This window comes from Bos taurus, chromosome 13 (assembly GCF_002263795.3).
Source record: "Bos taurus isolate L1 Dominette 01449 registration number 42190680 breed Hereford chromosome 13, ARS-UCD2.0, whole genome shotgun sequence".
Taxonomy (NCBI): domain Eukaryota; kingdom Metazoa; phylum Chordata; class Mammalia; order Artiodactyla; family Bovidae; genus Bos; species Bos taurus.
In genome coordinates this window covers 57,061,085-57,088,999 of record NC_037340.1, presented here as the reverse complement: position 1 = coordinate 57,088,999, position 27,915 = coordinate 57,061,085, and the positions used below count along the sequence as shown (strand labels likewise).

General features: G+C 50.2%; 1 protein-coding gene across 2 annotated transcripts; it reads left to right on the top strand.

The window, feature by feature from the left end:
* EDN3 (endothelin 3) lies at nucleotides 1–27,906 on the top strand. 2 transcript variants are annotated; one of them, XM_025000539.2, is made up of 6 exons: nucleotides 1–446; nucleotides 1,043–1,331; nucleotides 20,327–20,503; nucleotides 23,347–23,523; nucleotides 24,588–24,668; nucleotides 25,026–27,906. In XM_025000539.2, the coding sequence occupies exons 1-6, from the start codon at nucleotides 395–397 to the stop codon at nucleotides 25,030–25,032; spliced, it is 783 nt and encodes a 260-aa protein (XP_024856307.1). In that variant the 5' UTR covers nucleotides 1–394; the 3' UTR covers nucleotides 25,033–27,906. The 2 variants fall into 2 exon arrangements, with proteins under 2 accessions (XP_024856307.1, NP_001095449.1); NM_001101979.1 differs by having other exon boundaries at nucleotides 210–446; nucleotides 27,399–27,906.
* The last annotated feature ends 9 nt before the right edge of the window (nucleotides 27,907–27,915 follow it).

Below are 27,915 nucleotides of genomic sequence, written 5' to 3'. Positions count from 1 at the left end.
CCCCACCCCTCGCCGTGCTGGGTGCGCCGCGGGCCGCTGTGCGACTAGCCGGTTCCCCAGCGCCTGGGAGGCGACCCCCGTGCGCCCGGGGTTCAAAGGCCCCCGCGCTGCAGCTCCAGCCCCTCCGGGGGGCGGGGAGGCGAAAGGGGTGGTGCGGGAGCCAGAAAAGCCCTAACCCACAGCCGGCAGCCCTGAGCCGGGATGGGCAGCGCGCTCTGAAGTTTGTGACGGTCGCAGACGACTCCTGGCCGCAGCCCGGGACGCGGCGAGCCAGCGGCCGGCCTCGAAGCATCTGCAGTTGGAGGGTGAGGCCCACTGTGCCCGGTCCGAGCGCCCTTTGGCGGCCACAGGCGCCCGTCCTCCGGCGCGGTGCGCCCGCGCCCGATCGGGGTTCATGGAGCTGGGGCTGTGCTTCCTTTTCGGGCTCGCTGTGACCTCCGCCGCAGGTAAGCGGGCCGGGAGGCGCGCGTCTCCTGGCGCGAGCGCACACACAAAAGGACCCCGGATCGGGGGCGCGGGGAGGGTGCCTCGCCGGGGGAGCGGCCTGGAGGCCGGCTAGAGGGCAGAAGCTGAGGGCACGGACCACCCCGCGGGCCCGGGAGGTTGCAGCCCACACGCAGGCAGGAGACCTGGGGCCCGGGCCCGAGTTGGTCAATTTTTCATGAAGTCGGGAACTTTTCCAAAAGTTTGCAAACGATTCAGAAACTGTGCAAAATGACTGCAAAGTGTTCAGAAAGCCTGCACAATGCTTGCACGTTTTCAGTGGGTGCAGATGGCTTGCACGCTGTGCAGTAAGTGAGAAGAGCTCCCCAGATTGTCACAAAGTGTGCACACAACTTGCAAGCTTTTCAGAAACTGCTGCACATAGCTTTGCAAAATTTTCCGAACATTGGGAGTAGCTAGGAGACTTAACAAAAAAGTACCCTTAGCTTGCAGACTTGGCAGAAAGTTTGATAGTCCCCTTCCCCAGGTTCTACGGGATGGTGGGTGTAAGGGTCTGCATTCCTAGGAACTCAGGAGCCCCTCCATCTGCCTCCTGCAGGATGGGTGCCTCACCCCCAGTCTGGGGATGCTGGCAGGAGCAGCATGCCCCGGGCCCCCTCTGCAGCCACATCGGAGGGGGACACCAAGGAGACTGTGGCCACCATGGCAGCCCGGGGTCCAAGCCCCAGAAGCCCTTGGCGGGAGCAGGGACCAAGTCAGTTCGGGAAGCAGGGGGCCGAGGGGGTCCCTGTGCACCACCGAGCCCGGCGCTGCACATGTTTTACCTACAAGGACAGAGAGTGCGTCTACTACTGCCATCTGGACATCATCTGGATCAACACCCCTGAGTGAGTCAGCCCTGGGGGGAGTTGGCCCGGGGGAGGGGAGGGGTGCTCCTGGCTAGGACCCTCTCTTCACACTGAAGGAGGACCTAGTTCCTTCTGAGCCCAGGCAGCCCACAGCCCACTTGGCACAGCCTTCAGCCCTCCTGCCAACCCAGGTCAGCTCTGCAGGTCAAGGGTGTGACTCTCATCTCCTCTGAGGGCCTGGCCTGGGAGAAACCCAAGCCCAGAGTGTCTGATCTGGTCGAGGGGTGAATGAAATGAGCCAGCCAGAGGGATTAGACACCTGAGAAATCCCTCTGGGGGGAGGAAGCCCCGAAAGTTACTCCTGCCCCCGGGCCATGTGGGTCCTGCCCCTCTGCTGACCCTGCCAGGCTCCAAGGAGTTTCAAATTCCTTGAAAGCAGCCTGTTCTCTAGGGAGTGCAGGGGTGGGCTAGGCAGGGCCTAGTGAAACCTCCCCCACAGGGTGACATTCCATGGAATTCAGGCTCCTTACCTCCTGGGTGGTGAGCCCACAGTTCCTCCTCTTTCCCATGTCACCCCTGCACCCGACAGCTCCCCTTCTCTCCTCCAGTCCGTAAGAACTCTCTTACTGCAAAACTGAGACAGTGCCCCCTGAGTCCCTCCTGGAGTCTCCTTAATGTAAAGTCGCCCCTCTCCCGAGGCTGTGGGTAATGACTCAGCTCAGGAGCCCCTTCTAAAGAAATATCCTCCTGCAAACTGTGAAGAGGGCTTGACCTCAGTCTGGTCACCAGCCTCTGGAATTTGCTTTCCTGGTCTCTAAAATCCAGGACTTGGACCAGACGTCTCTAGGTGTCTCTGGGTATTCTTGGGATACCTTGGGCATCCTGCTTAGCCTTTCCAGAGCCCTGGGCCTGGACAGGCAACTTTGCTTCAGTGTTTGGGTCCCCTTGATCCAGGGGTTCCTTTGTCCCCGAGCCATGTGACCTCTGAGCACCCTGGGTGACAGCTTGATGGGCCGCACATACCTACCTTGTTTTACCGATACCCCAAGGATGAAGTGCAAAGGAGACTGAACCTAGGGGGTCGGATATCTTTCAAAACCAGGTCGTGAGTCCTCTGAGTACATCTGGTCTAGAAAGTCACCTTGCTGTCCTGCATGGCAGGCAGGACTGGCTCCACTCAGGAGCCTGGACACGTGTACAAGGTCCGGGCTCAGAAGGACCCTCACAGTCTAAAGTGTATTGTTGATGTCTTGAAATGCTTAATACTTTTTACATTCAAGTATAGTTGATGTACAGTATTGTGTTAGTTTCAGGTGTACAACACAATGAAATGCTTAATATTCTTTGAAGCAAGGGCTCTACATTTTCATTTTATCCCAGGCCATCCAATAGAGAGCTGACCCCAATGCCAGAACTTGCTTGCTGGGTTATGTCTGGTCGGCACACAGAGGGAGGGATGACCAGGCCAGATCTTAAAGAGAGGTGTGCTGGGGAGGGACTCCTGGACAGGCTGCCACTGACAGCCTTCTATTCCCAGACAGCTGTCAGCGTCACCTTCTCCTGCGGTCTCCATCACCCTGACATTTATCCTCTCTGATTCTTATCCTCTTGGCATCGTCCTCTGACTAAATTAGCTTCGCAGAACCCAGGGCAACCTTGGCAGGAATCCCCGGCTGTGGTTCTAGAAGGAGAAAGAAGAAAGCAAAGCCAGTTAGGGGAAAGGGACTTTGCAGAGGATAGGAGGGGAGAAAGGAGAGGATATTGGGAGACCACCTTAGTTCTCTGCCTGTTGCCAAGCTCTGAGCACTCGCTGCATGGAAGCACTCACCCCATCCCCATGACCTGGTAGGAATCCTGTCTTCCCCTTCTGAGCTGTCATGTGTGACCTGAGATGAAGCCATGGGTCTTTGGCTTTTCCCAGGATATCCAACTTGCTAATGTTCCCCTCACAACTTGATTTACCTCTTCCCTTCTTCCCAGACCCTGATTCATTTTAAACACTAGAGGGAAGGATTAAATATGGTGTTTGGGAGTTTCATGAGCTACCCTGGGAAACAAGAAGTGACAATAGCCAGACTTGAGCATTGTAAAGTCAGACAAGCAACATAACCTTTACACGGAAGATGTTCCCAGATGGTCTTTCTCTGCCTTCCTTTCTTTCCTGTCCTCCCTCCTTTGCTCTTTCCTTCCTTCTGAAAATTGTCTGTTGCTGTATGGGCAACTTCACTGGCAAACTTTAAAACATCTTGGACAAGATTGCAAAGTGAGAGAGTGGGCTTTAGGGAACTTGGGCTTTCAGAGAAATGGAAGCATCTGAAAATGACTGGAGTGAACTAAAGGGCAGGGTGATGCACACTGAGGACTGAGTCTGCTTCCCACTCCCTCCCCAACCTACCATCAGAACCCTATGTCGAGGGCTCCTCTCTCTTAGCTGTCACCCCTCTTCTTCAGCAGACCTTCTTCATCTCCTGGGACTTCTCCAGGTGTGATTTGCATCCTGTCCCCACCACTGGCTGTGCTGGGAGACCACAGGAGTCTGGGTCTTCATGCCTAAATTGAGAGTCTGGAACTTTGGGTGATTTTCAGCTTCCAGTGTCTTTCCTTCTACTGCCTTCCAGTTGCATGGAGGTAGAGGTACATCCTGCTTTATCTCAGAATGATGCTTGGGAAGTTGCAAGGCCTTCTTGGAGAAGGTCATTTCAGCTGCATTTAAGGACCTGCAAGCTGCTTAAGGGGGGATGTTGTTCTTGCACCTCATGTGGAGAGTTAAGGTTCTAGAGAGCAGCTGCTCCCAGAGGTGTTTTCCAGGCATGAGATCCACGTTCTCTGGTTTCCCCACATCCTTCTAAGCACTTAGCTCTTCCAGATCTGAGCTTGATCTGCACCCAGCACATAGTAGATGCTTAGTAATGCTGGTCTTTGCTGTCACTGAGGTTCTATCTGCAGGACTTTCTCCCACAAATGAGGTGTCCTGTCCCAGAGGTCTCACATCCCTAGAGACATGTGCAGGAATGTGGATTTTTCTGGGGCTGTTGCTCATAGCTTCCATTGTTTCCTCCAGAAGATCTCAGGCCCCGAAGAGAAATGAGCCAACTGCATCCCGGGCAGCTGCCTTCTTAGACCTGGGGAGGTGCGGAGACGGCTGCCCGCCTACAAGGCGAGGGATGTTCATGGCTCTCCTTGGCCCTGTTAGGAAGCCACCGCGCCTGCCCCTACCCCCAGCAAACCCACCATTGCCAACGAAAACAAAACCCCACCTCAGAGGAAATACTCATCTCATCTCATGGTCATGGAAAATATGCCAAGAATAAGATCATAAGGAGAGAAATAGGGACAAGAAGGCCACATACTGGAGAAGGCAATGGCACCCCACTCCAGTACTCTTGCCTAGAAAATCCCATGGACAGAGGAGCCTGGTATGCTGTAGTCCATGGGACGCTAAGAGTCAGAGACAACTGAGTGACTTCACTTTCAGTTTTCGCTTTCATGCATTGGAGGAGGAAATGGCAACCCACTCCAGTGTTCTTGCCTGGAGAATCTAGGGACGGGGGAGCCTGGTGGGCTGCCGTCTATGGGGTCGCACAGAGTCAGACACGACTGAAGTGACTTAGCATCAGCAGCAGGCCACATACTTACATCCCTATGCACTCGGGGCTGTTCCACAAGAATACTTCAAAAACAGGAGTGTCCTGTGACATGGTGAGGGATTGTCTCTGTTGGGGTTTCCAGAAAGACGGAACTAATAGGATGTGTATATATAGATCTCTATGTGTATATAAACACACTACACACACACACAGAGGAACTGATGTTTCAGTCTGCAGTCTGAGGCATCCTGAAGGCTGAATTCCCTTCCTACTCAGGGCATCTCACTTCTCTCTGTCAGAGCCTTCACCTGATTAGATGAGGCCCACCCACATTATGAAGGGTAATCTGCTTTACTCAACATCTACTGATTTAAATGTTAATTGCATCTAAAATATACCTTCCTGGCAACATCTAGACTGGTTTTTGGTCACAGATCTGGGTACTGTGGCCCAGTCAAGTTGACACATACAATTAACCATCACAGAGTTCTCAGTGCTAACCATACTCCACAGCAGGGCAGCCCCTCTGCACCTGCTACCATCGATCCACCTGGCCGCAGAGTGAGACCACTAGCTCTGACAGCCGATGAAGCCGCAGGGCCCCCAGCAAGGAGCCCCGCTCAGTCTCTCCCACTTCGTTCCTGAGAACTGAGTGGACCTGCCATCTGTTAATCCCTCCAAGGATGCAATGACAGAGGCACTGTGATGCTGTGACCGTGACAGTGTTTCCAAACAAAAATCTGAGCCACATGGTCTGACAAGCAGGAATGTATTTCTGGAAAGAGCAGTGCAGGATGCTTGGAATCACGGCTGTGGTGGAAATCTGGGCTCTGTAGACTCGTGAGAAGACTCCAGCCCCAGGAGCTCTGCCCGGTGTCCTGTTTGTGATTCGCTGCATGGCCTGGGGATGGTACACCCTCTCCCTGTGCCCCCAGGTAAGGTGCAGACATCAGTGTGACTCTAGGATGGTGACCTAACAAGGTGACCAGCCTGGCCACACTGACTCAGCCAGCAGGAACGATATTTTTCCCCAAAGAAGAGGTGTAAAAATAATCATAATTATTTAATATATTCTCCCCCAGAAAGGCAACAATTCGACAGAGTCATCTTTGCCCCTCCTGTTGTTCAAGAGAGGTATGCCACATATTTCTAGGGAGGGGACATTTGAAGTTTGAGAACATCCCAGTGGAATGGATGGATCTGGTTCTCCAGCCTCCCGCTGATGTGGGAATGGCTGTCCACCCACTGTGTGATCACAGGGATCCAAGTAACAATCATGTGACCCAAAAGTCAGGACTGGGAGTACTGTTGCTGGAGATACAGCTTTTGAGGCAGAGGGATAGTCTTTTGAGCATGATCATGATCTTGCAGGCAATGGTCCACACTGATGTTGGCCATGACTCCTGTGAGTAAAGACATGTGAGGATGACACGAGAGAGTGTGTGGAGTGTGCTCAGCACAGTCTCTGAACTCTAGTGGGCTCCGTATCTCAAGATCGCAGGACCATGTGGATAAGTGTACAACCCTGGGGGCTGCATAACCTTCCCTGCCACTCCACACAGTCTGTAATTGGAGGAACCTGGGACGAAGAAGCTCAAGTCCTGCCGAAGTCAGCTTCCTTGGACCCTTAAACCATGGTCTTACCCAGCTTCCTGCATTAACACTGAGGAGCTTGCACCTGGGTACCCCAGTTCCTCCCTACACCATGCCTCTTGGTGGGTGATCGCTTAGCATTTGTTCTGCATCAGGTTTACAGACCCTGGGAAAAGGTGTGTCTGGCTGACTGCCCTGCTGATAAGCAGCTTGATAAGCACCCTGGTGGCCAAAGGTTGTCCAAGCTTGATGAGATTTGGTCCTGCCCTTTTCTGCCCCTCCTTTGTTGTTTGCTTCCCTGGTGAATAATTGGAATGTTTGGGGAAAGGGGCATGGTGTTCTCTGAAGGCATTGCTAAATAAGCAGGTGGGTACAGTAACAATGGGGGTGGGGCGGGGGAGGGCTGGGGTGATGTGGCAGCGTGGTAGGGTCTGGCTGTGCTGTGCTTAGTCGTTCAGTCGTGTCTGAGGTTGTAGCCTTTCAGGCTCCTCTGCCATGGGGATTCTCCAGTTCAGTTCAGTCTCTCAGTCATGTCCAACTCTTTGCGACCCCATGAACTGCAGCATGCCAGGCCTCCCTGTCCATCACCAAATCCCGGAGTTTACCCAAACTCACATCCACTGAGTCGGTGATGCCATCCGGCCATCTCATCCTCTGTTGTCCCCTTCTCCTCCTGCCCTCAATCTTTCCCAGCATCAGGGTCTTTTCACCTGAGTCAGCTCTTCGCATGAGGTGGCCAAAGTACTGGAGTTTCAGCTTCAACATCAGTCCTTCCAATGAACAACCAGGACTGATCTCCTTCAGGATGGACTGGTTGGATCTCCTTGCAGTCCAAGGGACTCTCAAGAGTCTTCTCCAACACCACAGTTCAAAAGCATCAATTCTTCGGCGCTCAGCTTTCTTCACAGTCCAACTCTCACATCCATACATGACTACTGGAAAAATAATAGCCTTGACTAGACAGACCTTTGTTGACAAAGTAATGTCTCTGCTTTTTAATATGCTGTCTAGGTTGGTCATTGGAGAAGGCAATGGCACCCCACTCCAGTACTCTTGCCTGGAAAATCCCAAGGACAGAGGAGCCTGGTAGGCTGCAGTCCATGGGGTCGCTAAGAGTCGGATACGACTGAGCGACTTCACTTTGACTTTTCACTTTCATGCATTGGAGAAGGATATGGCAACCCACTCCAGTATTCTTGCCTGGAAAATCCCCGGGACAGGTGAGCCTGGTGGGCTGCTGTCCATTGGGTTGCACAGAGTCAGACATGATTGAAGCGACTTAGCAGCTTAGCAGCAGGTTGGTCATAACTTTCTTTCCAAGGAGTAAGCGTCTTTTAATTTCATGGCTGCAATCACCAATCACCATCTGCAGTGATTTTGGAGCCCCCCCAAATAAAGTCAGCCACTGTTTCCACTGTTTCCCCATCTATTTGCCATGAAGTGATGGGACTGGATGCCATGATCTTAGTTTTCTGAATGTTGAGCTTTAAGCCAACTTTTTCACTCTCCTCTTACACTTTCATCAAGAGACTCTTAAGTTCTTTTTCACTTTTTGCCATAAGGGTGGTGTTATCTGCATATCTGAGGTTATTGATATTTCTCCTGGCAATCTTGATTCCAGCTTGTGCTTCTTCCAGCCTAGCATTTCTCATGATGTACTCTGCATATAAGTTAAATAAACAGGGTGACAATATACAGCCTTGACGAACTCCTTTTCCTATTTGGAACCAGTCTGTTGTTCCACATCCAGTTCTAACTGTTGCTTGCTGACCTGCATACAGGTTTCTCAAGAGGCAGGTCAGGTGGTCTGGTATTCCCATCACTTTCAGAATTTTCCACAGTTTATTGTGATCCACACAGTCAAAGGCTTTGGCATAGTTGATAAAGCAGACCGCTTTCTGGACTGCTCTTGCTTTTTCGATGATCCAGCAGATGTTGGCAGTTTGTTCGCTGGTTCCTCTTCCTTTTCTCCAGGCCAGAATATTCGAATAGGTTGCCATGCCCTCCTTCAGGGGATCTTCCCAACCCAGGGATTGAACCCAGGTCTCCTGCATTGCAGGTGGATTCTTTACAGTCTGAGCCACCGGGCATGTCAGGATAATTTGAATGATCTGCTTGGAACCCCTTTGTTAAATGATGAAATCTTAGTAAGGCTGAGTCCCAACAGAGCAAACACAATGCCTTGCAGTCATTTCTCATTGTACACAGCACCTGGGTCTCAGTACCTAAGACCTGAGTGTGGGCCACCAGGAAGGCATCCCAGGGAATAACTACAGAATCTGTTTACCAAAAATGGTAAATACATAAGAACACATAAAAAAAGATGGTATTGGGACTTGCCTGGTGGTCCAGTGGTTAAGACTCCCGCTTTCAATTCAGGCGTTGCAGATTTGATCCCTGGTCAGGGAACTAAGATCCTATACATCGTGGGGTGCAGCCAAAATAATAAAAAGAGAAGACAGTATCAGCCAGACTAGAAATGATCTTGAACTCAGTTTTCTGACTGATCATGTTTTTACTCTCTGAGTCATTTCCCTCCCACGTAACCCTCTCCTGCTTAGAAATCTATACATGTTTACATTCCAGTTTTGAGTTTGGGTAGCAGCAGCTCAGAACATTTCACGGCAAGATGCATTTTTAAAGTTTGATACCCGTGGGGCTAAATTTCAGAGTTTATTGGCAAGGTCAGCTCATGCAAGGTGACCTCCTGGTTGGGTTCAGTTGGACCTAACGTCTTCTTTTCTACCCCAGAATAGATGTGAGGAGGTGAGATGTCTGGGGGCAAAGATGGGTTCATTGAAATGCTGCTGATCCCGACTGGATAAGAAAGAGACTTGAGGCTGGAAAGCAGGTTGATTTGCATCGAGGAGGTCATGACCCTGTGTGCCCCTGAAGGGAGAACTTGGATTTTTGCTAGACGAAGAGGATGTTGCAACTAGGAACTTGGCCTTAAATTTGAAGGCAGATGAAAGGCTGTGACATCTCTGGTGTGGTTTGTTCCTGCAAGAATTTAAAACAAAGGAAGCTGGGAAGCAAACAGTGCTTTCCTTAGGGGGGCCCCACAGCCGGTTGGAACTCACAGGCTTTGTAGCGCCAGATCGCAATCCCGTCTTGGATCCACAGCATCTCAGCAAGTTTGATGGGGGCTGCCTGTGCTCCACTTCCTCCCTCCAGGTAGTCCCCTGTAAGCATCGCTCAGCTTTGGAGTACATTAGAAGTAGATTTACTGTTTAACAGAAGGAAATAACCCTCTCAGTCTAAGCCATGTTTCGGTGGAAACAGAATTCCTTAAAACGGGACACACACGTGCGCACACACAATTTCCCTCTATTTAGGACAGGAACCAATTTTATTTAGAAGGAAAATAAATCTAGGCAACGGCCACAATGTAGATAAGCTACTGGTCCAGACAAGGTTCCAGGGGCTTCTAGAGTCCTGCTGCCCCACCAAGCCCCCAGGAACGGACAGCAGAACAGGGCATCCCCACCCTTTCTCGTCTGCCCCAGTTTGGAGTCTCGGGAGAGCCAAGAGCATTTGGAGAACCTAGCGATGTTCAGAGTCCTGGAGGCACAGGTCTTCCCTTATTTTATGACCTCTTAGGGCCAACTGAGCAGGAGGCCTTAATAAACAGTAACTCTAGAATGCGGCAGCCAGCGAGCCCTGTGCCTGGCTCAGTAATTTAAAAAACAGAAACAGATTCATGCACCCATGAGAAAGGCTCAGAGGCTCTCAGATGTGGCCAAGGTGTTGCGGTCCTGTGCTGCTTGGTGATGGCATGAATGACCCACAACTTGGGGAGCAGTGAACAGCTTTGCCAAAAGCCAGAAGCAGGTCGGTGAGAGAGCAGAGGTGTCTGTAGCTTTTCTGGGTTTTTCTACATCTGATTTCCACAGATTTCTTGTAGGGTGGCAAGATAGGGTGAGGCTCGTGACATACTCTTTCAGGAGCAAACTTGAAGGGGATGCCATAAGTTAAATGAAAGGGAATGCGATGTTTTTTAAAAATGATAATGAGTGCAGAAGTTTCATAATCAACCAAATACCAACATTTCTAATAAAGACAGGATCTGACTCTGCTTGGTTCTTGTTTTGGGATAGAGCCTGTGTCTCTAGAGGGACTTAAGTTTTCTTAGCTCGAGGTAAGCAATCAAGTGATCAGAGTGACCACAACAATGCAAAAAATTAGATTAGGAAGAAAATGGGTGTCTTTATTTTTGTTGCCATGGCAAGTATGTCTTCATTCAGTAAGGTTTTTCCATTCTAAAGATGAAATCTTATGAAACTTAGCGAGGGTGTCTTCTTTCTGCTGCTGCTGCTGCTAAGTCGCTTCAGTCGTGTCCGACTCTGTGCGACCCCAGAGACGGCAGCCCACCAGGCTCCCCCGTCCCTGGGATTCTAAAGGCAAGAACACTGGAGTGGGTTGCCATTTCCTTCTCCAATGCATGAAAGTGAAAAGTGAAAGTGAAGTCGCTCAGTTGTGCCTGACTCTTAGCGACCCCATGGACTGCAGCCTACCAGGCTCCTCTGTCCATGGGATTTTCCAGGCAAGAGTACTGGAGTGGGTTGCCATTGCCTTCTCCAGGCTCTTCTTTCTGAGGGTTGTTTAAAGGGATGTGTGATGGCATCTGGACTTTTTTTTTTAATCCCCCTACACATACCCCCATCCTTAAAAAAATACCTGCTCCTTATTTTACTCCTTCTGTTTCCACTGCTGGTAACTATTTTGAGCCACATCTGTCTGCAGCTTTGCATAAAGTTATAATGAGCCTGTGCCAGACAGACGTGGATTGCTCATGCCCACATTTGACCTGGAATGTGTTAGGGTCACTGGGGGTTGGGGAGGGAAACTAACCTCACTCACATGGATGCATTTGGGTTATAGCAGACAGGGGGGAAACCAGCTAACCTGTTGGATTCCCTAAATGGCTTCAGTTGCGAATATTGCAGGCATTTGTTGCCCTAACTTCTTGATTATTTTTTGAGCTGTCACTCTTGGAAATCCCACCCCACACACAGCACACACAGAAGGATGTTTCTGTTACTCTCTGTGGCTTTGACCACTTGTGCTTCCTCTAAATAGACTTCATTCAGAGCCCGTGTGCCTGTGTGAGGGGAGGAGGCTACTGTGTTGAGGGACCTGATGGCACGATTCAATCTTTGGCTTTGGGATTATTTCTAAGCTCAGTTATATGGCGGTAGGATGTGGAAGAGTCCTACTCTTTGGATGAAGCTTTCTGAAAACAGTGGGTAAGATCCTGGGACTCTCTCCACTTAGGGGTAGGTAGGGACCCCACATTTCATTGTGGTTTCATTGCTGGAGAGAAGCCCTACTCTAGCATCTGTGCTATTCGGAGATGCTCAGGTGTAACAGTGAGGGCATATGGGAATCTCTCCATGGAATTTGGAGTTGGACGGAGCCTTCAGAAATCCAGCCCTTTCATTTCTCAGCCCCAGAAAGAAACCACTCAGCCAGGGCCTCTCTGGGAGCTAGTCTTCAATTTGGACCAATATCCTAGGTCTGTCAGCCTAGGGAGGCCTCTGGTTTTGTCTCTGAGACTTCATCCTTCCAGGCAGCCTGGTTTTTCCTCATGTGTCTGCAGAAGTTACTATCAAGATGTGGTATTTCCATTTTAAGTGATCTAGAGACCATATTCCCTCCAGGACAATGATAGTAGAAATCCAATACATCAGCTAAGAATTCTAAACATTTGGGAGATTGGGTTTGGAATGAGAAGTAATGGCCAATTAAGACCTCCTTCCCTCTCTCCTTCCCTGATAGCTTCCCTGATACCTTCCACCTGCAATGCAGGAGAAAGTGAAAGTGAAGATGCTCAATCGTCTCTGACTCTTTGCGACCCCATGGACTGTAGCCTACCAGATTCCCTCCACCCATGGGATTTTCCAGGCAAGAGTACTGGAGTGGGTTGCCATTTCCTTCTCCAGGGGATCTTCGCAACCCAGGGGTCAAACCTGGGTCTCCCACATTGCAGGCAGACGCTTTACCCTCTGAGCCACCAGGGAAGTCCTGTTCAATTCCTGGGTCGGGAAGACCCCCTGGAGAAGGGATAGGCTATCCACTCCAGTATTCTTGGGCTTCCCTTGTGGCTCAGCTGGTAAAAAATCTGCCTGCAATGCGGGAGATCTGGGTTCAGTCTCTGGTTTGGGAAGATCTCTTAGAGAAGAGAAAGGCTACCCTCTCCAGTATCCTGGCCTGGAGAATTCCATGGACTGTTTAGTCCGTGGAGTCGCAAAGAATCGGACACAACTGAGCAATTTTCACTTCACTTTCCTCCCCTCCTTTCTTCACATAGCAGACCCTTGCTATTGAGATGCTGTAGTATTATTATCGGAGAAGGCAATGCAACCCACTCCAGTACTCTTGCCTGGAAAATCCCATGGACGGAGGAGCCTGGTGCGCTGCAGTCCATGGGGTCGTTAAGAGTCGGACATGACTGAGTGACTCCACTTTCACTTTTTACTTTCATGCATTGGAGAAGGAAATGGCAACGCACTCCAGTGTTCTTGTCTGGAGAGTCCCAGGGACGGGGGAGCCTGGTGGGCTGCCGTCTATGGGGTCACACAGAGTCAGATACAACTGAAGCGACTTAGCAGCAGCAGCAGTATTATTATGCACCTGCTCTGAGCCAGGCACTGCCTGGGCTGCCCTGGATGCTGAGGTGGACAGGCAGAGGTCAGCTGTTACGTACCCCAGGGGACAGGAAGGAAGCCACACCTGCAGCCCAGGTGAGGAAACACCCCTTCTTCTTGGGTCCGACTGATGGGGGTCAATGATCTCTTTGAAAATACATGTAATTCTGGTAAAATTCCCCAACAACCAAGTCCTGGATAAACTCATGAGTTGTGGGTTGCTTTCTTTGAGTGGGGGATGGGGGGGATATCTTTAAAAAAAAGTTAACTACCAACCCACAGCATGTTGCTCACTGTTTTGATATTTCTAAATATTCTGGTCATTGGCTATTCCTGAGGCTGCAGGAGGACTTCCTCCTTTCGTGGGTGGTGGAGGAACAGTCTGCCTTGGGGGCCTCCCACTTAGAGATGCGGCAATTTTCTGCAGAAGCAAAGCTGCAGATTGCCAGATCCCTTTATGTTGTTTGTGAGCAGGAAGATCATGTCGTGTTCTTTAGAACCAGAAAGCATGTGTTTCTGCTTGTACAATGAGGTCACTGAGGAGATGTATTTCCTGGTTATTTTCTTTCCTAGAGGTTGGAAGGGCACCCAGTGGTTGTCTGGCATGAGGCCTGTCCCAAGCCAACTTTCACAGGCATTTGATGAGTGGACAAGGAGTAAATTCACTGGAGGACAAGCCTCCTGAGGTGGTTAGCCAAGTATCTCTGAGCATCATGAAGTCGTATGCTTGCTCCCACCTGTCCAAAGGACAGTGTGATCCAAACCAAACATTTCACAGTGGGCACACCTGGGAAGAAAGGACTCCAGCTAGCTTTGTTGGCTGTGTTTTGTCCTGAATTGGAACACATTCTTTTGTATTTTGTTGCATGAAGAAAATCTCTACTTGTCCTTGGCAGCTGCAGAGACTCCTGGTCTTTCTATGAAACCCAAGAGATCATGGTTGCATCCATCTTGAGAGAGTGAGTTCCAGGGTCAGCTTGAGGTCACTGGTTGCAAGCAACAGAAACTTAAATGTAGCTCACACAGCACAGGAGTTTATTGGAAGGACATGGCGTGATCTACCACCTGGAAGGGAGGGAGAAGCAGGACCAGGCTTAGAAAGAGAGAGAAACCAGGATAAGACTGGGGGTCCCAGGGCACAGACAGACAATGCAGGATGCTTAGTAGCAGCTCCAGACTATTTTCTTTTTTTTTAATTCTTGGTTGCACTATGTGGCACGAGGGATCTTAGTTCCCCGACCAGGGATCGAACCTGTGTCCACTACAGGGGAAGCTCAGAGTCCCAACTGCTGGACCACCAGGGAATTCCCATCCAAACTATTTTCTGACCTCGAATTGGTTTGCTCAGGTGTCTTGGGAAGGAGAGGGTGCCATGAGCCAGCTTGGGTCACCTGATGAGTCTTGAGGTGTGGGAAGGCGAGATACAGTGATTGACAGTCTCATCAAGACCTCACACAGGGAGAGAGGGACCATTCCTCAGGGGAAAGACAAGAGATTGGATTCCAGGAGACGAAAACAGCCAGCATTGAATTCAGGCTCTAGAGAATCCTGGGCTTTTAAGTTTTTCAAGGCCGGTGTTTCTGTCTCTGAGCTATTGTTTCCTCCTTGTCTCTATGACTATGTGCAAAGTGGAAGTGGGGAGGGGCAGTCCACTAGATGTTTCTTGCAGTTAATGGATGCTTTTACAGGTCTTTGAATATTCAGTCACTTTCTATAGTTACTTCATTCTGTCTTATTCTTCTAACAGAGTTCCTAGTTCACACTTTTTCCTGATTAAGTTTTACAAAGACAGTCAATGAAGCTGATCCACGTTTTCTTCCTTGCCCAAGAAGGTGTTTCAAAACTTGAGAGAGCAACTGAGTGGTACCTTCTAAGGAAGAAATTTAATAAAATCTGAAATTGAGCCTTAGTTAGAAAGCCTGTTGGAGTCTGGAAGTTGATTCTCCGGGGAGCTGTGAGGGGCAGTATCTGATGACCGCTGGTGCCTGGCAGCTGGGGGGCCCCCGCCGTCTGCCTGCCATTGGCAAACAGTTGTTCCTCTTCCTTTCGGCTGCAGGACCGGTCAGCAGCGTCGTGCCTCCTGTACGATGTGTCCCAAAGACGGTCCTGACCTTGCTCTTCCGTTTCAGAAGGAAAACGTGAAGCAGAGGAGACAGCATCATCTTGGCATCTGAGTGTGAAGTGAAAATGTTGTTTGTTGAGGAGACACTCACCAGAACCTGGGCTTTTTAAAATTGAAAATGACAACAGTTTGTAAAAATAGTAGCTGGTGCTAATTTTATCACCATGTCACATGATCTGTCTGGCTTTGCTTTATGGAACAAGCCACTAGAGCAGGGATTGTACCCTGAGATGCCCATGAAGGCCAGACAGGTAAGAAAAGCACAGGAGTAGGGACTGGGGCCAAGCAAGAGTGTTTGAGCCAGGCTCTGATGGTACCACTCAGCGGCAGAGAGCTGCTGCTATGTTGGAGTGTGGGACTGGAGTGAGTATAACTGAGAGAAGATGGAAATTGGGATATTTGTGTGAAATTTTCAAGTTAAAAAAAAAACAACAAAAACACCACCCTCTTGTGATTGGATGAAGCCTACAGGAATGCCAATTTTCTAACCTCTGCACTAGATTAAACTGTGTGTGTACAGGGCCATGGGCCCGTCATGAATCATCAGAAGTCTAGTCCAGGCCCGTACATTGGAAACCACTCTGCAAATATTTGTTGAGTACTATTCAGTTTGGGGTGGGTAGGTGGGGTTATGAAAACTGGGCTTTCTAGGACAATTCGATCGACTTTGCTGAGAATTTAGAGTCTGGCTGGGTGATGATGCAGATGGAGAATGAATACAGGAGATTTGAAAGTTTAGTATTTACTAACGTTTATATATGACAGCTGGGAGAAAATGGGAAATAAGGAACACTGTGATAAGTATGATCTTGGCATCACCATCACTGATCAAATAATGAATGTTCTGAGCATACGCTGAGGACAATTTAATATCAAAGACACACAACACTAGACATTGCCAATGTGATTGTTTTGGGGTGTTTTCTTTTGTCTAAGAGCATTTGGACTGATCTTACCTGCTTCTCTTTTGTTTGGAGCTCTGTATTATAACTGGAACATGAGCAGGTTGAAATGCTGCCTACTTTTATAAAGAACTGTGTTCTTTAAGCCCCACTGTAGAACAGCAGGCTAAACCACAGGTCAGACGGTGTGCTGGTCAAAGTTCTCAGCCAATTTAACTTCATTTTCAGAGTTCTTTCATTAGTTCCTTCCAATTCACCGTTCAAGAGACATTCGTTTCTTTATCATTCAAGAAATGACAAAGGTACCAAGACAACAGCTAAAACATGAGTGCTTATTGGGCAGACAATGTAGAAAGATGGCCCAGCCAAAGGAAGCCTGACAAAGAATGGCACTGCTGTGCCAGGTGGCATTCTGGTTCCTTCTTACTTGTCTTTCTTACTTAGTCACACATCTTAAATGCAGGGCTGGTAGATAGGGTTTTTTATGCCCGGTACAAAACTCACTTGAATTCCCAGACTAAAAAAGCAACAGCAGTAGCCACATTCATTCACTGCTAGGAGCTCTTTGCTAAGTACTCTTCATGCAGTGCAGTGTATCATTCAGTCCAACAACTTTTGTAAATCAGGAAACTGGAGCGGGTGGAGTGATCATCATGTAAGTGCTACACAGCGGGATCCAGGTAACCTTTCTCTGTGCTCTGTGTACCTTGTACATACCTGTGCATATTGGCTGGTGAGGTTTCTTTATCCTGTACTGTTTTAATACACCAGTAGTATGTGAATGCCCTAAGGCCTTTCTGCGTCCTCATCACACTTGGCATAATCCCAGGGAGATACAGGCAGACCTTGGAAATACTGCACATGTGGTTCCAGGCTACCTCAACAAAGTGAAAAAGCAAGTCACACGAATTTTTTGGTTTCTTAACACTTATGAAACTTTTGTTTATTCCATACTGCCATCTATTAGGTATGCAATAGCATATCTAAAAAATGTACATCCCTTAAAACTACTTTATTGCTAAAAATTCCAATCATCATCTAATGCATGTGGCCACAAAACCTCAATTTGTAAAATTCATATTATCTGTGAAGTGCAGTAAAATAAGGTATTCCCAGATATAGTGGATGCTTGGCAAATGTTAGAAATTCCTTGTAAGGAATTTTGTGGTTGTTGAACATTGTAGGTTGGAGAGAATCCAGTCTTACTGGTCTAGTTTATCTCACGCTCAGCAACCAGTTACTTAATTAATAGTCTTCATTTTCTCAGCTTTGTGCTGGGTCCACAGCAGGTGCAAAAGACAGAGCCCTGTCTCCTACTCTCTTGGAGCTGGTGTCCACTCTCAGAGCTGGACAAGAAAGACCCCTGCCTTGGTTCTGTGGGGTAGAGGGCGTCTCTGACCCTCCTCTGGCCCTATCTCCTACCCACTGCAAGGAGTCTATGGGACTGAAAGCCATATGCCCCTTCTTCTAGACCATGTACCGAGTATTTATAACCCTGGAATCCCCCCTCCTCAGGTGTCTCCGAGCCCACTTCAGGGTCTGACGTCCATGGACAGAACAGGGCTTAGAGCACATCTCCCAAGGCCTACAGGGCAGCCAAGGCGCAGCTGCTTGCAGGATGGGGGTGGGGGTGGGTGGAGCTTGGGGTGCACTTGGGATCCAGCAGGATGGGAAGCTGAAGTGCCGAATCTCCCAGTGCTGCCATGTGGCAACACAGGACTCCAGGGAGCCCCAGAATCCTAAAATCAAGTTCTGATTTCCAAGGTATTCTGAAGCCAAACTCTTATTTAAGCGCTTATCAGATTTTAAAAACCTTTAAATTTTCAACCTATTCGAAGTGCGCCTTCGTTGGAGCTGGAATTGCTATTGTGCGGTGCGGAGCGGAGGGTGGGCCTTCGGTGGGCAGGACCATCTCCCAAGTCCTTTGGTTCTCAGCTTGCATCACCTGCTACCGGCTCCTAGGTCAGCCTGCAGAGTGCACACCTAGAACACCCAGGCTTGGAGCAGGGTTTTCTCCCTCCATGAACATTCCTGGAAAGTTTCAAGGGCTCATTTGCATACTAGCTCCTCCCACTAGGCTGCTGGGAACGTGCTTAGCAGTTCTGTTAATGAATACCGGGTCGCCCTGTTTCCTCACTTAAAACACTTCGTTTGTGAAGTTGACTGGCTCTGAGCACACACATGCCTAATCAGCTGACAGCAACTTCAAAATTGCAGGTCTTGCTGTTGATGGAAAAATGGGAGCCGTGGTTGTTAATCCTTGTGTGTAATTTTCACCAAGAAATGGGGGCCTGGGTTTAATGTCAACACCTAGAGATTTAATGTGGCCCTATTACTAGAAATCTATACCTTTAGCCAAATCCTGCCTCCTCACAATGTCGGTATTGTCTTGCTACCCTACCCCTACCATTTCCCATTCCTGAGAAAAGATGAGGTTTTAGCAAAGGTTCCACTCAGAATAGGGCCTTCCCAGGCAGCTCAGTGGTAAAGAATCTGCCTGCCAATCCAGGAGACACAGGAGACTAGGGTTCAATCCCTGGGTTGGGAAGATCCTCTGGAGAAGGAAATGGCAACCCACTACCGTATTCTTGCCTGGAGAATCCCATGGACAGAGGAGCCTGGTGGGCTAGTCCATGGGGTCGCAAAGAGTCATACACGACTGAGTGATTGAAAACACGTGCACAGCTCAGAACGGGAAGGGCCCCTGCTTGCTTTCTCCATCCTGTGAGCACAGACTGCTCTGTACTGGGCCTGCCTGGATCCAGGAACCATTTCATAACTAACTCGGGTAGGAGCGAGTGGGGAGAGGGGAAGAGAAAGAGGGTGGGGGTGGTTATGTTCTCAGCTCCAGTCTCCAGTCCAGCAGGGAGCAGGTTTCTCCCAAGCATCAGGTCAGGATGAGGCACCCCCCACTTTGTCCTCACCACCCCCAAAAGGCACCATGGCATGTGTTTTAAATTAAAGGAAATTCAATTTGATGTTATTTTGAAAGCATGCAGAGGATGTCAGAACCCCCTTTGAGGTGGCTGATTGGTGATACTTCATGGGGCTCACAGAAACCAAGGTGGTTAATCCTGGGGACTGGAAGGAAAGCCAGAATTTATTGGAAAAGTAACTTTTGGCCACGTGTGTTTCCTCTAGCTATTATTAATCTGCCCCAAATCCTATTCAGTAGTGCTAATGAATTAAGCAGCCGCTTTTAACTTTTTCCCACTGAATTGCTTGGTAGTGTCCTCCCATCCCCGGAGAGCACTGGTTTGGATGGACATGAGCATAAGAAACAGATTAAACATTTATTGTTTCAAGTGACACCACCATCCTCATGCCAGCTCCAACCATAAATGAAATGGGTAAATAGTTTCAGGCATTTATTTCTTCATAAGAAGACTTTTCCCAAAGCCACTTCTGTCTTTGGCTATGTATCTCTCAGGGCACAGAGGCGTCCATGTCTGCGTCTCTAAGGAAGCCTTGTTCCAAGGCCACAGTGTGTTTCAGCGGCCAGAATTGAATTTGTATTCCAGTTAGCACAGACTACACATTTGGTGTATGCACAGAAGAAATTCAGTGCCTGGCGGGGCAGGGACAAACCAGGCTTTGGGCTGCGGGGTAGGAAGGCATCGTACTGGTATGGATGACCAGGCTCAGGTGCTGCTGGCTGAAGGATGAAGACTGGGATCAGCATTTGGGCCAGCAGGAATATCCATGTCAGGGGTTTGGATGCAGGAAGGGGAAACCAGAACTGCCCTGCAAGGATCCGGGATGGGAGGTGTGCTTGCTGAGGTTAGGTCTTGAAAAGACTGAAAATGCACACACGCACACACCTGGCATTGCTGGCTCCTGCCCAGAGAGGGCTGGCTGCTGGGAGGGTGCAGACAGGCCATCCTCCATCCTCCACCGGGACTTCCCATCTTTCCAACCCTGAGGCTCCAGCGCACTGCCTGGGGCTTAGGGGAGAGCAGGAGACAGGGAGTCGGGGTAGTAGGGGTGAAGGGTTCACTCCAGAAGCTTTCCAAGGCTCAAAGCCTGGGGAGGGTGTGGATCCCAGATCCTGGGACGTGGCTGCAGCGCGTGCCTCACCCATCCTGTGCCCACCATCTCCCACCCCTTCGCCAGCTCCACACCTGCCAGCGCCCAAGAGCGAGGAGGCCCAGGAGTGGCCCTGACGTTGCTCTTTCCTTTGCAGACGGACTGCGCCCTATGGACTGTCCAGCTACAGAGGCAGCGGAAGCAGGGGCAGGAGGTCGGCTGGGCAGTTCCCACAGAGCCCACAGCCGGTGAAGGGGACGCTGCGCTGCGCCTGCACGGAGAGCGATGACGACGCCTGCTTGCAGTTCTGCACCTGGTCCCTGGCTGCCCGCGGGTATGACCCCTTCCCCCGCTTTCCGCACTTGGTTCTGTGGGGTAGAGGGCGTCTCTGACCCTCCTCTGGCCCTATCTCCTACCCACTGCAAGGAGTCTATGGGACTGAAAGCCATATGCCCCTTCTTCTAGACCATGTACCGAGTATTTATAACCCTGGAATCCCCCCTCCTCAGGTGTCTCCGAGCCCACTTCAGGGTCTGACGTCCATGGACAGAACAGGGCTTAGAGCACATCTCCCAAGGCCTACAGGGCAGCCAAGGCGCAGCTGCTTGCAGGATGGGGGTGGGGGTGGGTGGAGCTTGGGGTGCACTTGGGATCCAGCAGGATGGGAAGCTGAAGTGCCGAATCTCCCAGTGCTGCCATGTGGCAACACAGGACTCCAGGGAGCCCCAGAATCCTAAAATCAAGTTCTGATTTCCAAGGTATTCTGAAGCCAAACTCTTATTTAAGCGCTTATCAGATTTTAAAAACCTTTAAATTTTCAACCTATTCGAAGTGCGCCTTCGTTGGAGCTGGAATTGCTATTGTGCGGTGCGGAGCGGAGGGTGGGCCTTCGGTGGGCAGGACCATCTCCCAAGTCCTTTGGTTCTCAGCTTGCATCACCTGCTACCGGCTCCTAGGTCAGCCTGCAGAGTGCACACCTAGAACACCCAGGCTTGGAGCAGGGTTTTCTCCCTCCATGAACATTCCTGGAAAGTTTCAAGGGCTCATTTGCATACTAGCTCCTCCCACTAGGCTGCTGGGAACGTGCTTAGCAGTTCTGTTAATGAATACCGGGTCGCCCTGTTTCCTCACTTAAAACACTTCGTTTGTGAAGTTGACTGGCTCTGAGCACACACATGCCTAATCAGCTGACAGCAACTTCAAAATTGCAGGTCTTGCTGTTGATGGAAAAATGGGAGCCGTGGTTGTTAATCCTTGTGTGTAATTTTCACCAAGAAATGGGGGCCTGGGTTTAATGTCAACACCTAGAGATTTAATGTGGCCCTATTACTAGAAATCTATACCTTTAGCCAAATCCTGCCTCCTCACAATGTCGGTATTGTCTTGCTACCCTACCCCTACCATTTCCCATTCCTGAGAAAAGATGAGGTTTTAGCAAAGGTTCCACTCAGAATAGGGCCTTCCCAGGCAGCTCAGTGGTAAAGAATCTGCCTGCCAATCCAGGAGACACAGGAGACTAGGGTTCAATCCCTGGGTTGGGAAGATCCTCTGGAGAAGGAAATGGCAACCCACTACCGTATTCTTGCCTGGAGAATCCCATGGACAGAGGAGCCTGGTGGGCTAGTCCATGGGGTCGCAAAGAGTCATACACGACTGAGTGATTGAAAACACGTGCACAGCTCAGAACGGGAAGGGCCCCTGCTTGCTTTCTCCATCCTGTGAGCACAGACTGCTCTGTACTGGGCCTGCCTGGATCCAGGAACCATTTCATAACTAACTCGGGTAGGAGCGAGTGGGGAGAGGGGAAGAGAAAGAGGGTGGGGGTGGTTATGTTCTCAGCTCCAGTCTCCAGTCCAGCAGGGAGCAGGTTTCTCCCAAGCATCAGGTCAGGATGAGGCACCCCCCACTTTGTCCTCACCACCCCCAAAAGGCACCATGGCATGTGTTTTAAATTAAAGGAAATTCAATTTGATGTTATTTTGAAAGCATGCAGAGGATGTCAGAACCCCCTTTGAGGTGGCTGATTGGTGATACTTCATGGGGCTCACAGAAACCAAGGTGGTTAATCCTGGGGACTGGAAGGAAAGCCAGAATTTATTGGAAAAGTAACTTTTGGCCACGTGTGTTTCCTCTAGCTATTATTAATCTGCCCCAAATCCTATTCAGTAGTGCTAATGAATTAAGCAGCCGCTTTTAACTTTTTCCCACTGAATTGCTTGGTAGTGTCCTCCCATCCCCGGAGAGCACTGGTTTGGATGGACATGAGCATAAGAAACAGATTAAACATTTATTGTTTCAAGTGACACCACCATCCTCATGCCAGCTCCAACCATAAATGAAATGGGTAAATAGTTTCAGGCATTTATTTCTTCATAAGAAGACTTTTCCCAAAGCCACTTCTGTCTTTGGCTATGTATCTCTCAGGGCACAGAGGCGTCCATGTCTGCGTCTCTAAGGAAGCCTTGTTCCAAGGCCACAGTGTGTTTCAGCGGCCAGAATTGAATTTGTATTCCAGTTAGCACAGACTACACATTTGGTGTATGCACAGAAGAAATTCAGTGCCTGGCGGGGCAGGGACAAACCAGGCTTTGGGCTGCGGGGTAGGAAGGCATCGTACTGGTATGGATGACCAGGCTCAGGTGCTGCTGGCTGAAGGATGAAGACTGGGATCAGCATTTGGGCCAGCAGGAATATCCATGTCAGGGGTTTGGATGCAGGAAGGGGAAACCAGAACTGCCCTGCAAGGATCCGGGATGGGAGGTGTGCTTGCTGAGGTTAGGTCTTGAAAAGACTGAAAATGCACACACGCACACACCTGGCATTGCTGGCTCCTGCCCAGAGAGGGCTGGCTGCTGGGAGGGTGCAGACAGGCCATCCTCCATCCTCCACCGGGACTTCCCATCTTTCCAACCCTGAGGCTCCAGCGCACTGCCTGGGGCTTAGGGGAGAGCAGGAGACAGGGAGTCGGGGTAGTAGGGGTGAAGGGTTCACTCCAGAAGCTTTCCAAGGCTCAAAGCCTGGGGAGGGTGTGGATCCCAGATCCTGGGACGTGGCTGCAGCGCGTGCCTCACCCATCCTGTGCCCACCATCTCCCACCCCTTCGCCAGCTCCACACCTGCCAGCGCCCAAGAGCGAGGAGGCCCAGGAGTGGCCCTGACGTTGCTCTTTCCTTTGCAGACGGACTGCGCCCTATGGACTGTCCAGCTACAGAGGCAGCGGAAGCAGGGGCAGGAGGTCGGCTGGGCAGTTCCCACAGAGCCCACAGCCGGTGAAGGGGACGCTGCGCTGCGCCTGCACGGAGAGCGATGACGACGCCTGCTTGCAGTTCTGCACCTGGTCCCTGGCTGCCCGCGGGTATGACCCCTTCCCCCGCTTTCCGCACTTCCAGAGATCCTTGCCCTAGGCAGTGTGGGTACAGGAGGGCTTGGCTTGTCCTGGGGGATACCATCTGACGTGCGGTGAGGGTGGGGACCGTGCAGAGGGGATGTGGAGCCCCGGCTCCTGGAGGGCCGTGGGCATGGTATCCCATCCCCTTGCTGCCTTTCAGAGCAGAGCCGCGGCCTTGTCTGGTCTCCAGAGGTATTTCTTCTGGATTGCATAGCAATTTGCCAAAATCTGAATAAGTTGCTAACTCTTAAAAATTAAAGAATACCACTACCACCCCTACAAATGCACATTTTTAGCTTCTTCAAAAGTAACAAATGGAAGCATCTGGTCTCACCAGCCCACATGCCCTCACGGCCAGATAGGCTGGTACCGAGTGAAGGCCACGGGTGAGATGTGCAACGTCCATTCACCTGTGTTCCTCATCGTCTTACTTTGTGGCTGCCTCCCCCGTCCCTGAGTTGGAGACCCTGTAGTCTCCTACAAGCAACTGGAGGAGCTTGTGGGTCAGTGTGGACTCAGATAAATCAGCAGGCCCTAGGTCTGCCCTGTCGTGGCCATTTAAGTTGGGTTTTACCTAATAGCCATTCCTATTAATGCTCCTCGCTCCTGTTTTTCATTAATTTGGGCCAAGACCCCGCCAGGCAGAGCTACCCTGCCGAGCCTCTTCTGAGAGCCGTCGCTGGTGGGATGGCACCTCCAGGTGCTTCCTGGGCAAGTAAGCACCAGCAGGGGGGCTCTTTATGCAGCAGGTGCCACCCCAACCAGGCACCCAGGGCCTGCTGTCTGGAACCCCCAGCACAACCACAGTTTTCTTCTTGGCTCCTTAATGTCCAGTGGATAACTGAGGAGTGTGGGTGGAGGCTGGATTTTAGTGGGACTCCACCCCCGTGTGCTCAGCCTTCGGAAACTACCCGAGAGGCAGTCCTGCGGGACCATGCTTATACTGGTGGAAAGACAAGCCTTACTGGATGCTGGAAAACCAGCCACATGGAAAGTAGGTTGACTCATTTGAACTGGCTCTCTCCCCACAGGAATTCAAGGTCAGCAGAAACATCTGACAAAGAAGTGGGAAAGCAGACTGGTGGTGCCCTGGGGGGCGTGCGTCCGAGGAGGTGAAGTTGCTTTCTGAGTTGCTGCCCCTTGGGTGGCATGGAGGACATGTGGGGTACATTTGGTCTGTGCAGGCGGCTAGCGGGAACCCCACTGCATGTGGGGGTGTTGCTTTGTCCCCTGGGATCAGAGCAGCCAAAAGCTGTGGACAGCCTGCTCTCTGTCTTAGGAGCTGACCTCTGCATTCTCTGTAGCTTTTGAGCAGTGATGTCCAGCCCTGGATTTCACCAGGTCTGGATCAAGCTCACCAACCACTGCTTCTTGGAGTCCCTGCAGGCTCATCTGCTGGGGCCCACATTATGCTTCTGCTCCCATAGCAAAATGTGATCTTTAGAAAAAGAATCATTTCTTCTTTTCAGCAGCTGATTCTGGACAGAGATGAATTACAGCAGCTGGGCACCAGGTCCTCCAAGTCCTCCAGTTCATTTTATAAAATTTTTTAACCTGTTTGTGGTTTTTGTATGATCCCAAGGGCTTCCAGCAGCCCAACTGGGTTTATTTGTCATTCTATCAATCAGAAATTATTATTAATGAGTTGTCTACATATCTGCAATGGGATGGTAATTTATGTTCGTAGCAGTGGCCTGGAGGGGGTTTGGGTTCCTACATGGTTTGATCAAGGGAGGGTTAAACCCTTCTGGATATATACAAGACATTCCAAATTGGTAGCAGATTGCTTCGAGTCATCTGGAGAGGACTCTGTCAGCATCCACAATAAAAACGCAGAGAAGTGGCAGAGGCAGACCCTGGAGAGGATGAGTTAGGCCCCCACCAGTCCCCACTTTGCCTCTTTTTCCTCACCCCAAACCCAAACCAGTCTCAGTGAGGGAGTAGTGTGATTAAACCATCCACCTATTATGTCATTTACTCAATTCAGCAAGGATTCATTGAGCACCTGTGAGGTACAGGGCACCATCCTAAATGCTGGGGACACTACTGAGAATACGGCAAAAGTTCAGCCTTCCTGGCACTTAAATAGTGGGAGGAGCAGATAGCAAACCAGTACATAAAACAGAGCAGGGCATGTGAAGGAGAGCAGGAGCAGGCTGCGGGTAGGGAGGACTGGGGGTGGTTGCAGGTGGGGTGGTCTCACTGGCCAGGTGACAGTGGCATAAAGACCTAGAGGAAATGGGGCAGGGTGAGCCAGAGTGATGAGGAAGGGAGGCTTTCAGACAGGAGGGTAAGCGCATAGGCCCTGCAGTAGGAACGTACTGTGCTGGGCACGTTCTGGGAAGGCAGGGGAGGCCAGTGCTGTTGTCATTGTCCTGGCTTGATGTTCAGGAGGTGAGGACATTGGCACAGATGCCCCACCCGGGCCCGGAAAGGATCTGCTTCTAGGCTTTACAACGTTGCTTGTCAAGCTCCTGTAAGAAGCTTTACTTGGAAAGAAAAAGTCTTTCCTTATAAGCATGGTCCTGACTTTCTTGCAAGACTGGAGTTAGTCATCCCTAGTTTGACATTTTCAGAGTGGGACTTGCCACGGTCCTGAGTTTGTGATCCTCAAAGATGGGACCAGGCTGCAATAGAGAGAGAGCTCCCAAGGCTCTGTTGGCAGCGATGACTGGGTGTACACCTTCAGGCGAATGGCAGGCTCTGAAATTGCCAAGAAGCTCTGCCAAGGAGCTTGTTCAAAACAAGGAATAGGGTGAAGAAGGATGGGGTGGCTCCCTTTCAGGTAGTGGAGAGCTTGGCTTTTGTTATAGGCTTCTTTCTTCTCTTTTGCATATCCCTTCCGCCTTTTCTGAGGTAGGCTGAAGTCAAGGCCAGACAAAGCAAGTAGGCTTTAGACCTCCAACAAAGTGGACGTCCCCGCCCCGTGGTCTGCCTGCCCCTCCACTGGCCCTTTCGGGAGCTCCCTGGGGAGAAGGGCCTGCAGCAGGAAGACCTCAGTTATGGCTCCTCCTTGGTTCACATTTCCACTTCTTTGAGGAAAAGAAATGAGTTTTGCCTGGGGGAGAAAACCCACTCAAAGGGTCCTCACTTAACAATACAGCCCTTTCCCAAGAATGCCCCATCCAAAGACCCCAGCTTCCCTAATGGGTAAAACGATCCCAGCTGTGCCTCAGGGCCCGCAGCCCAAGGCTCCGGTTTCACTCAGGAAATTGTTTTTGGAGAGGTATGGCCTGTCGCAAAGCCACTTCTCTCTGGGAGTGAGTGGACCCCAAGCTAACTCTTTGCAAATGTAAACCCATGTCCATCTGGGAACAGATGCAGGCTCCGTCGGAGCATGTCGACGTCCGACCCATCACAGGGGGCAGGCACCAGGGGTGAGCTAGCAGATCACAGCTCTACAGGAGTTGATGAGTTTGAAGCTTATGGGATTTAGACAGACATTTTCAGCTGTGTTTGGTACCCACTAAAAGAATACATCTAAAAAAGAAAAGGAAAGGAAGAAAGAAAGGATTCTTGATGTTTGTGATAAGAAAAGGAGGAAATGAACACCCTCAGGTGTTGAACCCCAGGCCGTGCAGCAGAGGGACTTCTGTGCCCTTTGCCAACAGGCACACTGATGAACCATAGATCTGGTTCCCTGGAAGCCGCTGTGAAGGCAGCCCCAGCACAAGGCTATTTAGAGTGATATTTGTTTTCAGGAAGAAATGTGGATCTTTGGGGAATGGCTTCAAAATAAGCCGCAGACACAAGCGCTTTGTAAATTATGTAAATTTCTATTTATCTATATAATTGGCAATAACTGGGAATTGTAACGCCTGACAGTTCGCAATCTCTTTCAGCTGCGCTCTAGTGGCTACGCTGAGATTACTGAGCAGCTGAAGAAGACGGTGTTTTTCAACCGCAGGGATGGGGAGAGGCCGCCCATCCCCTCTCCCTTCCCCTGCCAAGGTGCTAATGCAATGGTGGATGCTGGGGTGTTAGCCTTGACCAAATGCTAAATTCTCAATGAGTAGTATAAGGTACGAATGTGAATATCCATCATACGGAAATGGAAAGGACTGATGTGCCAGCGAGATGGTATACAGTTTCGAGAAGCGATTATTTATTGTGAAACTGGTCTCTACATCAACTCCTTTCGGTGGATGTGTTCGCAGCAGAATCTCTGTACATAGAGATGTTAAATTCTGTTCTGAATCCCAGCTTGTGTTCCTTAGGGCTTGAATTATGTTTTTGTTAAACGCCTAAGCACCGTTTGGCTCTGTGGCAGGATGGTATCTCGGAAACGCATTCATTGTGCTAACACTCAGAAAATACTGTCAAATGCAAAATAAAAAAATCTCAAAGTTTGCTCTGATT

Excerpts from the sequence above, each read along its gene's own strand:
- EDN3 (NM_001101979.1), top strand. The coding sequence starts at position 395 with ATGGAGCTGGGGCTGTGCTTCCTTTTCGGGCTCGCTGTGACCTCCGCC. Across the intron at positions 1,332-20,326 it reads ATCTGGATCAACACCCCTGA|ACGGACTGCGCCCTATGGAC; the intron begins GTGAGTCAGCCC and ends TTTCCTTTGCAG. Across the intron at positions 23,524-24,587 it reads TGGTCCCTGGCTGCCCGCGG|GAATTCAAGGTCAGCAGAAA; the intron begins GTATGACCCCTT and ends CTCTCCCCACAG.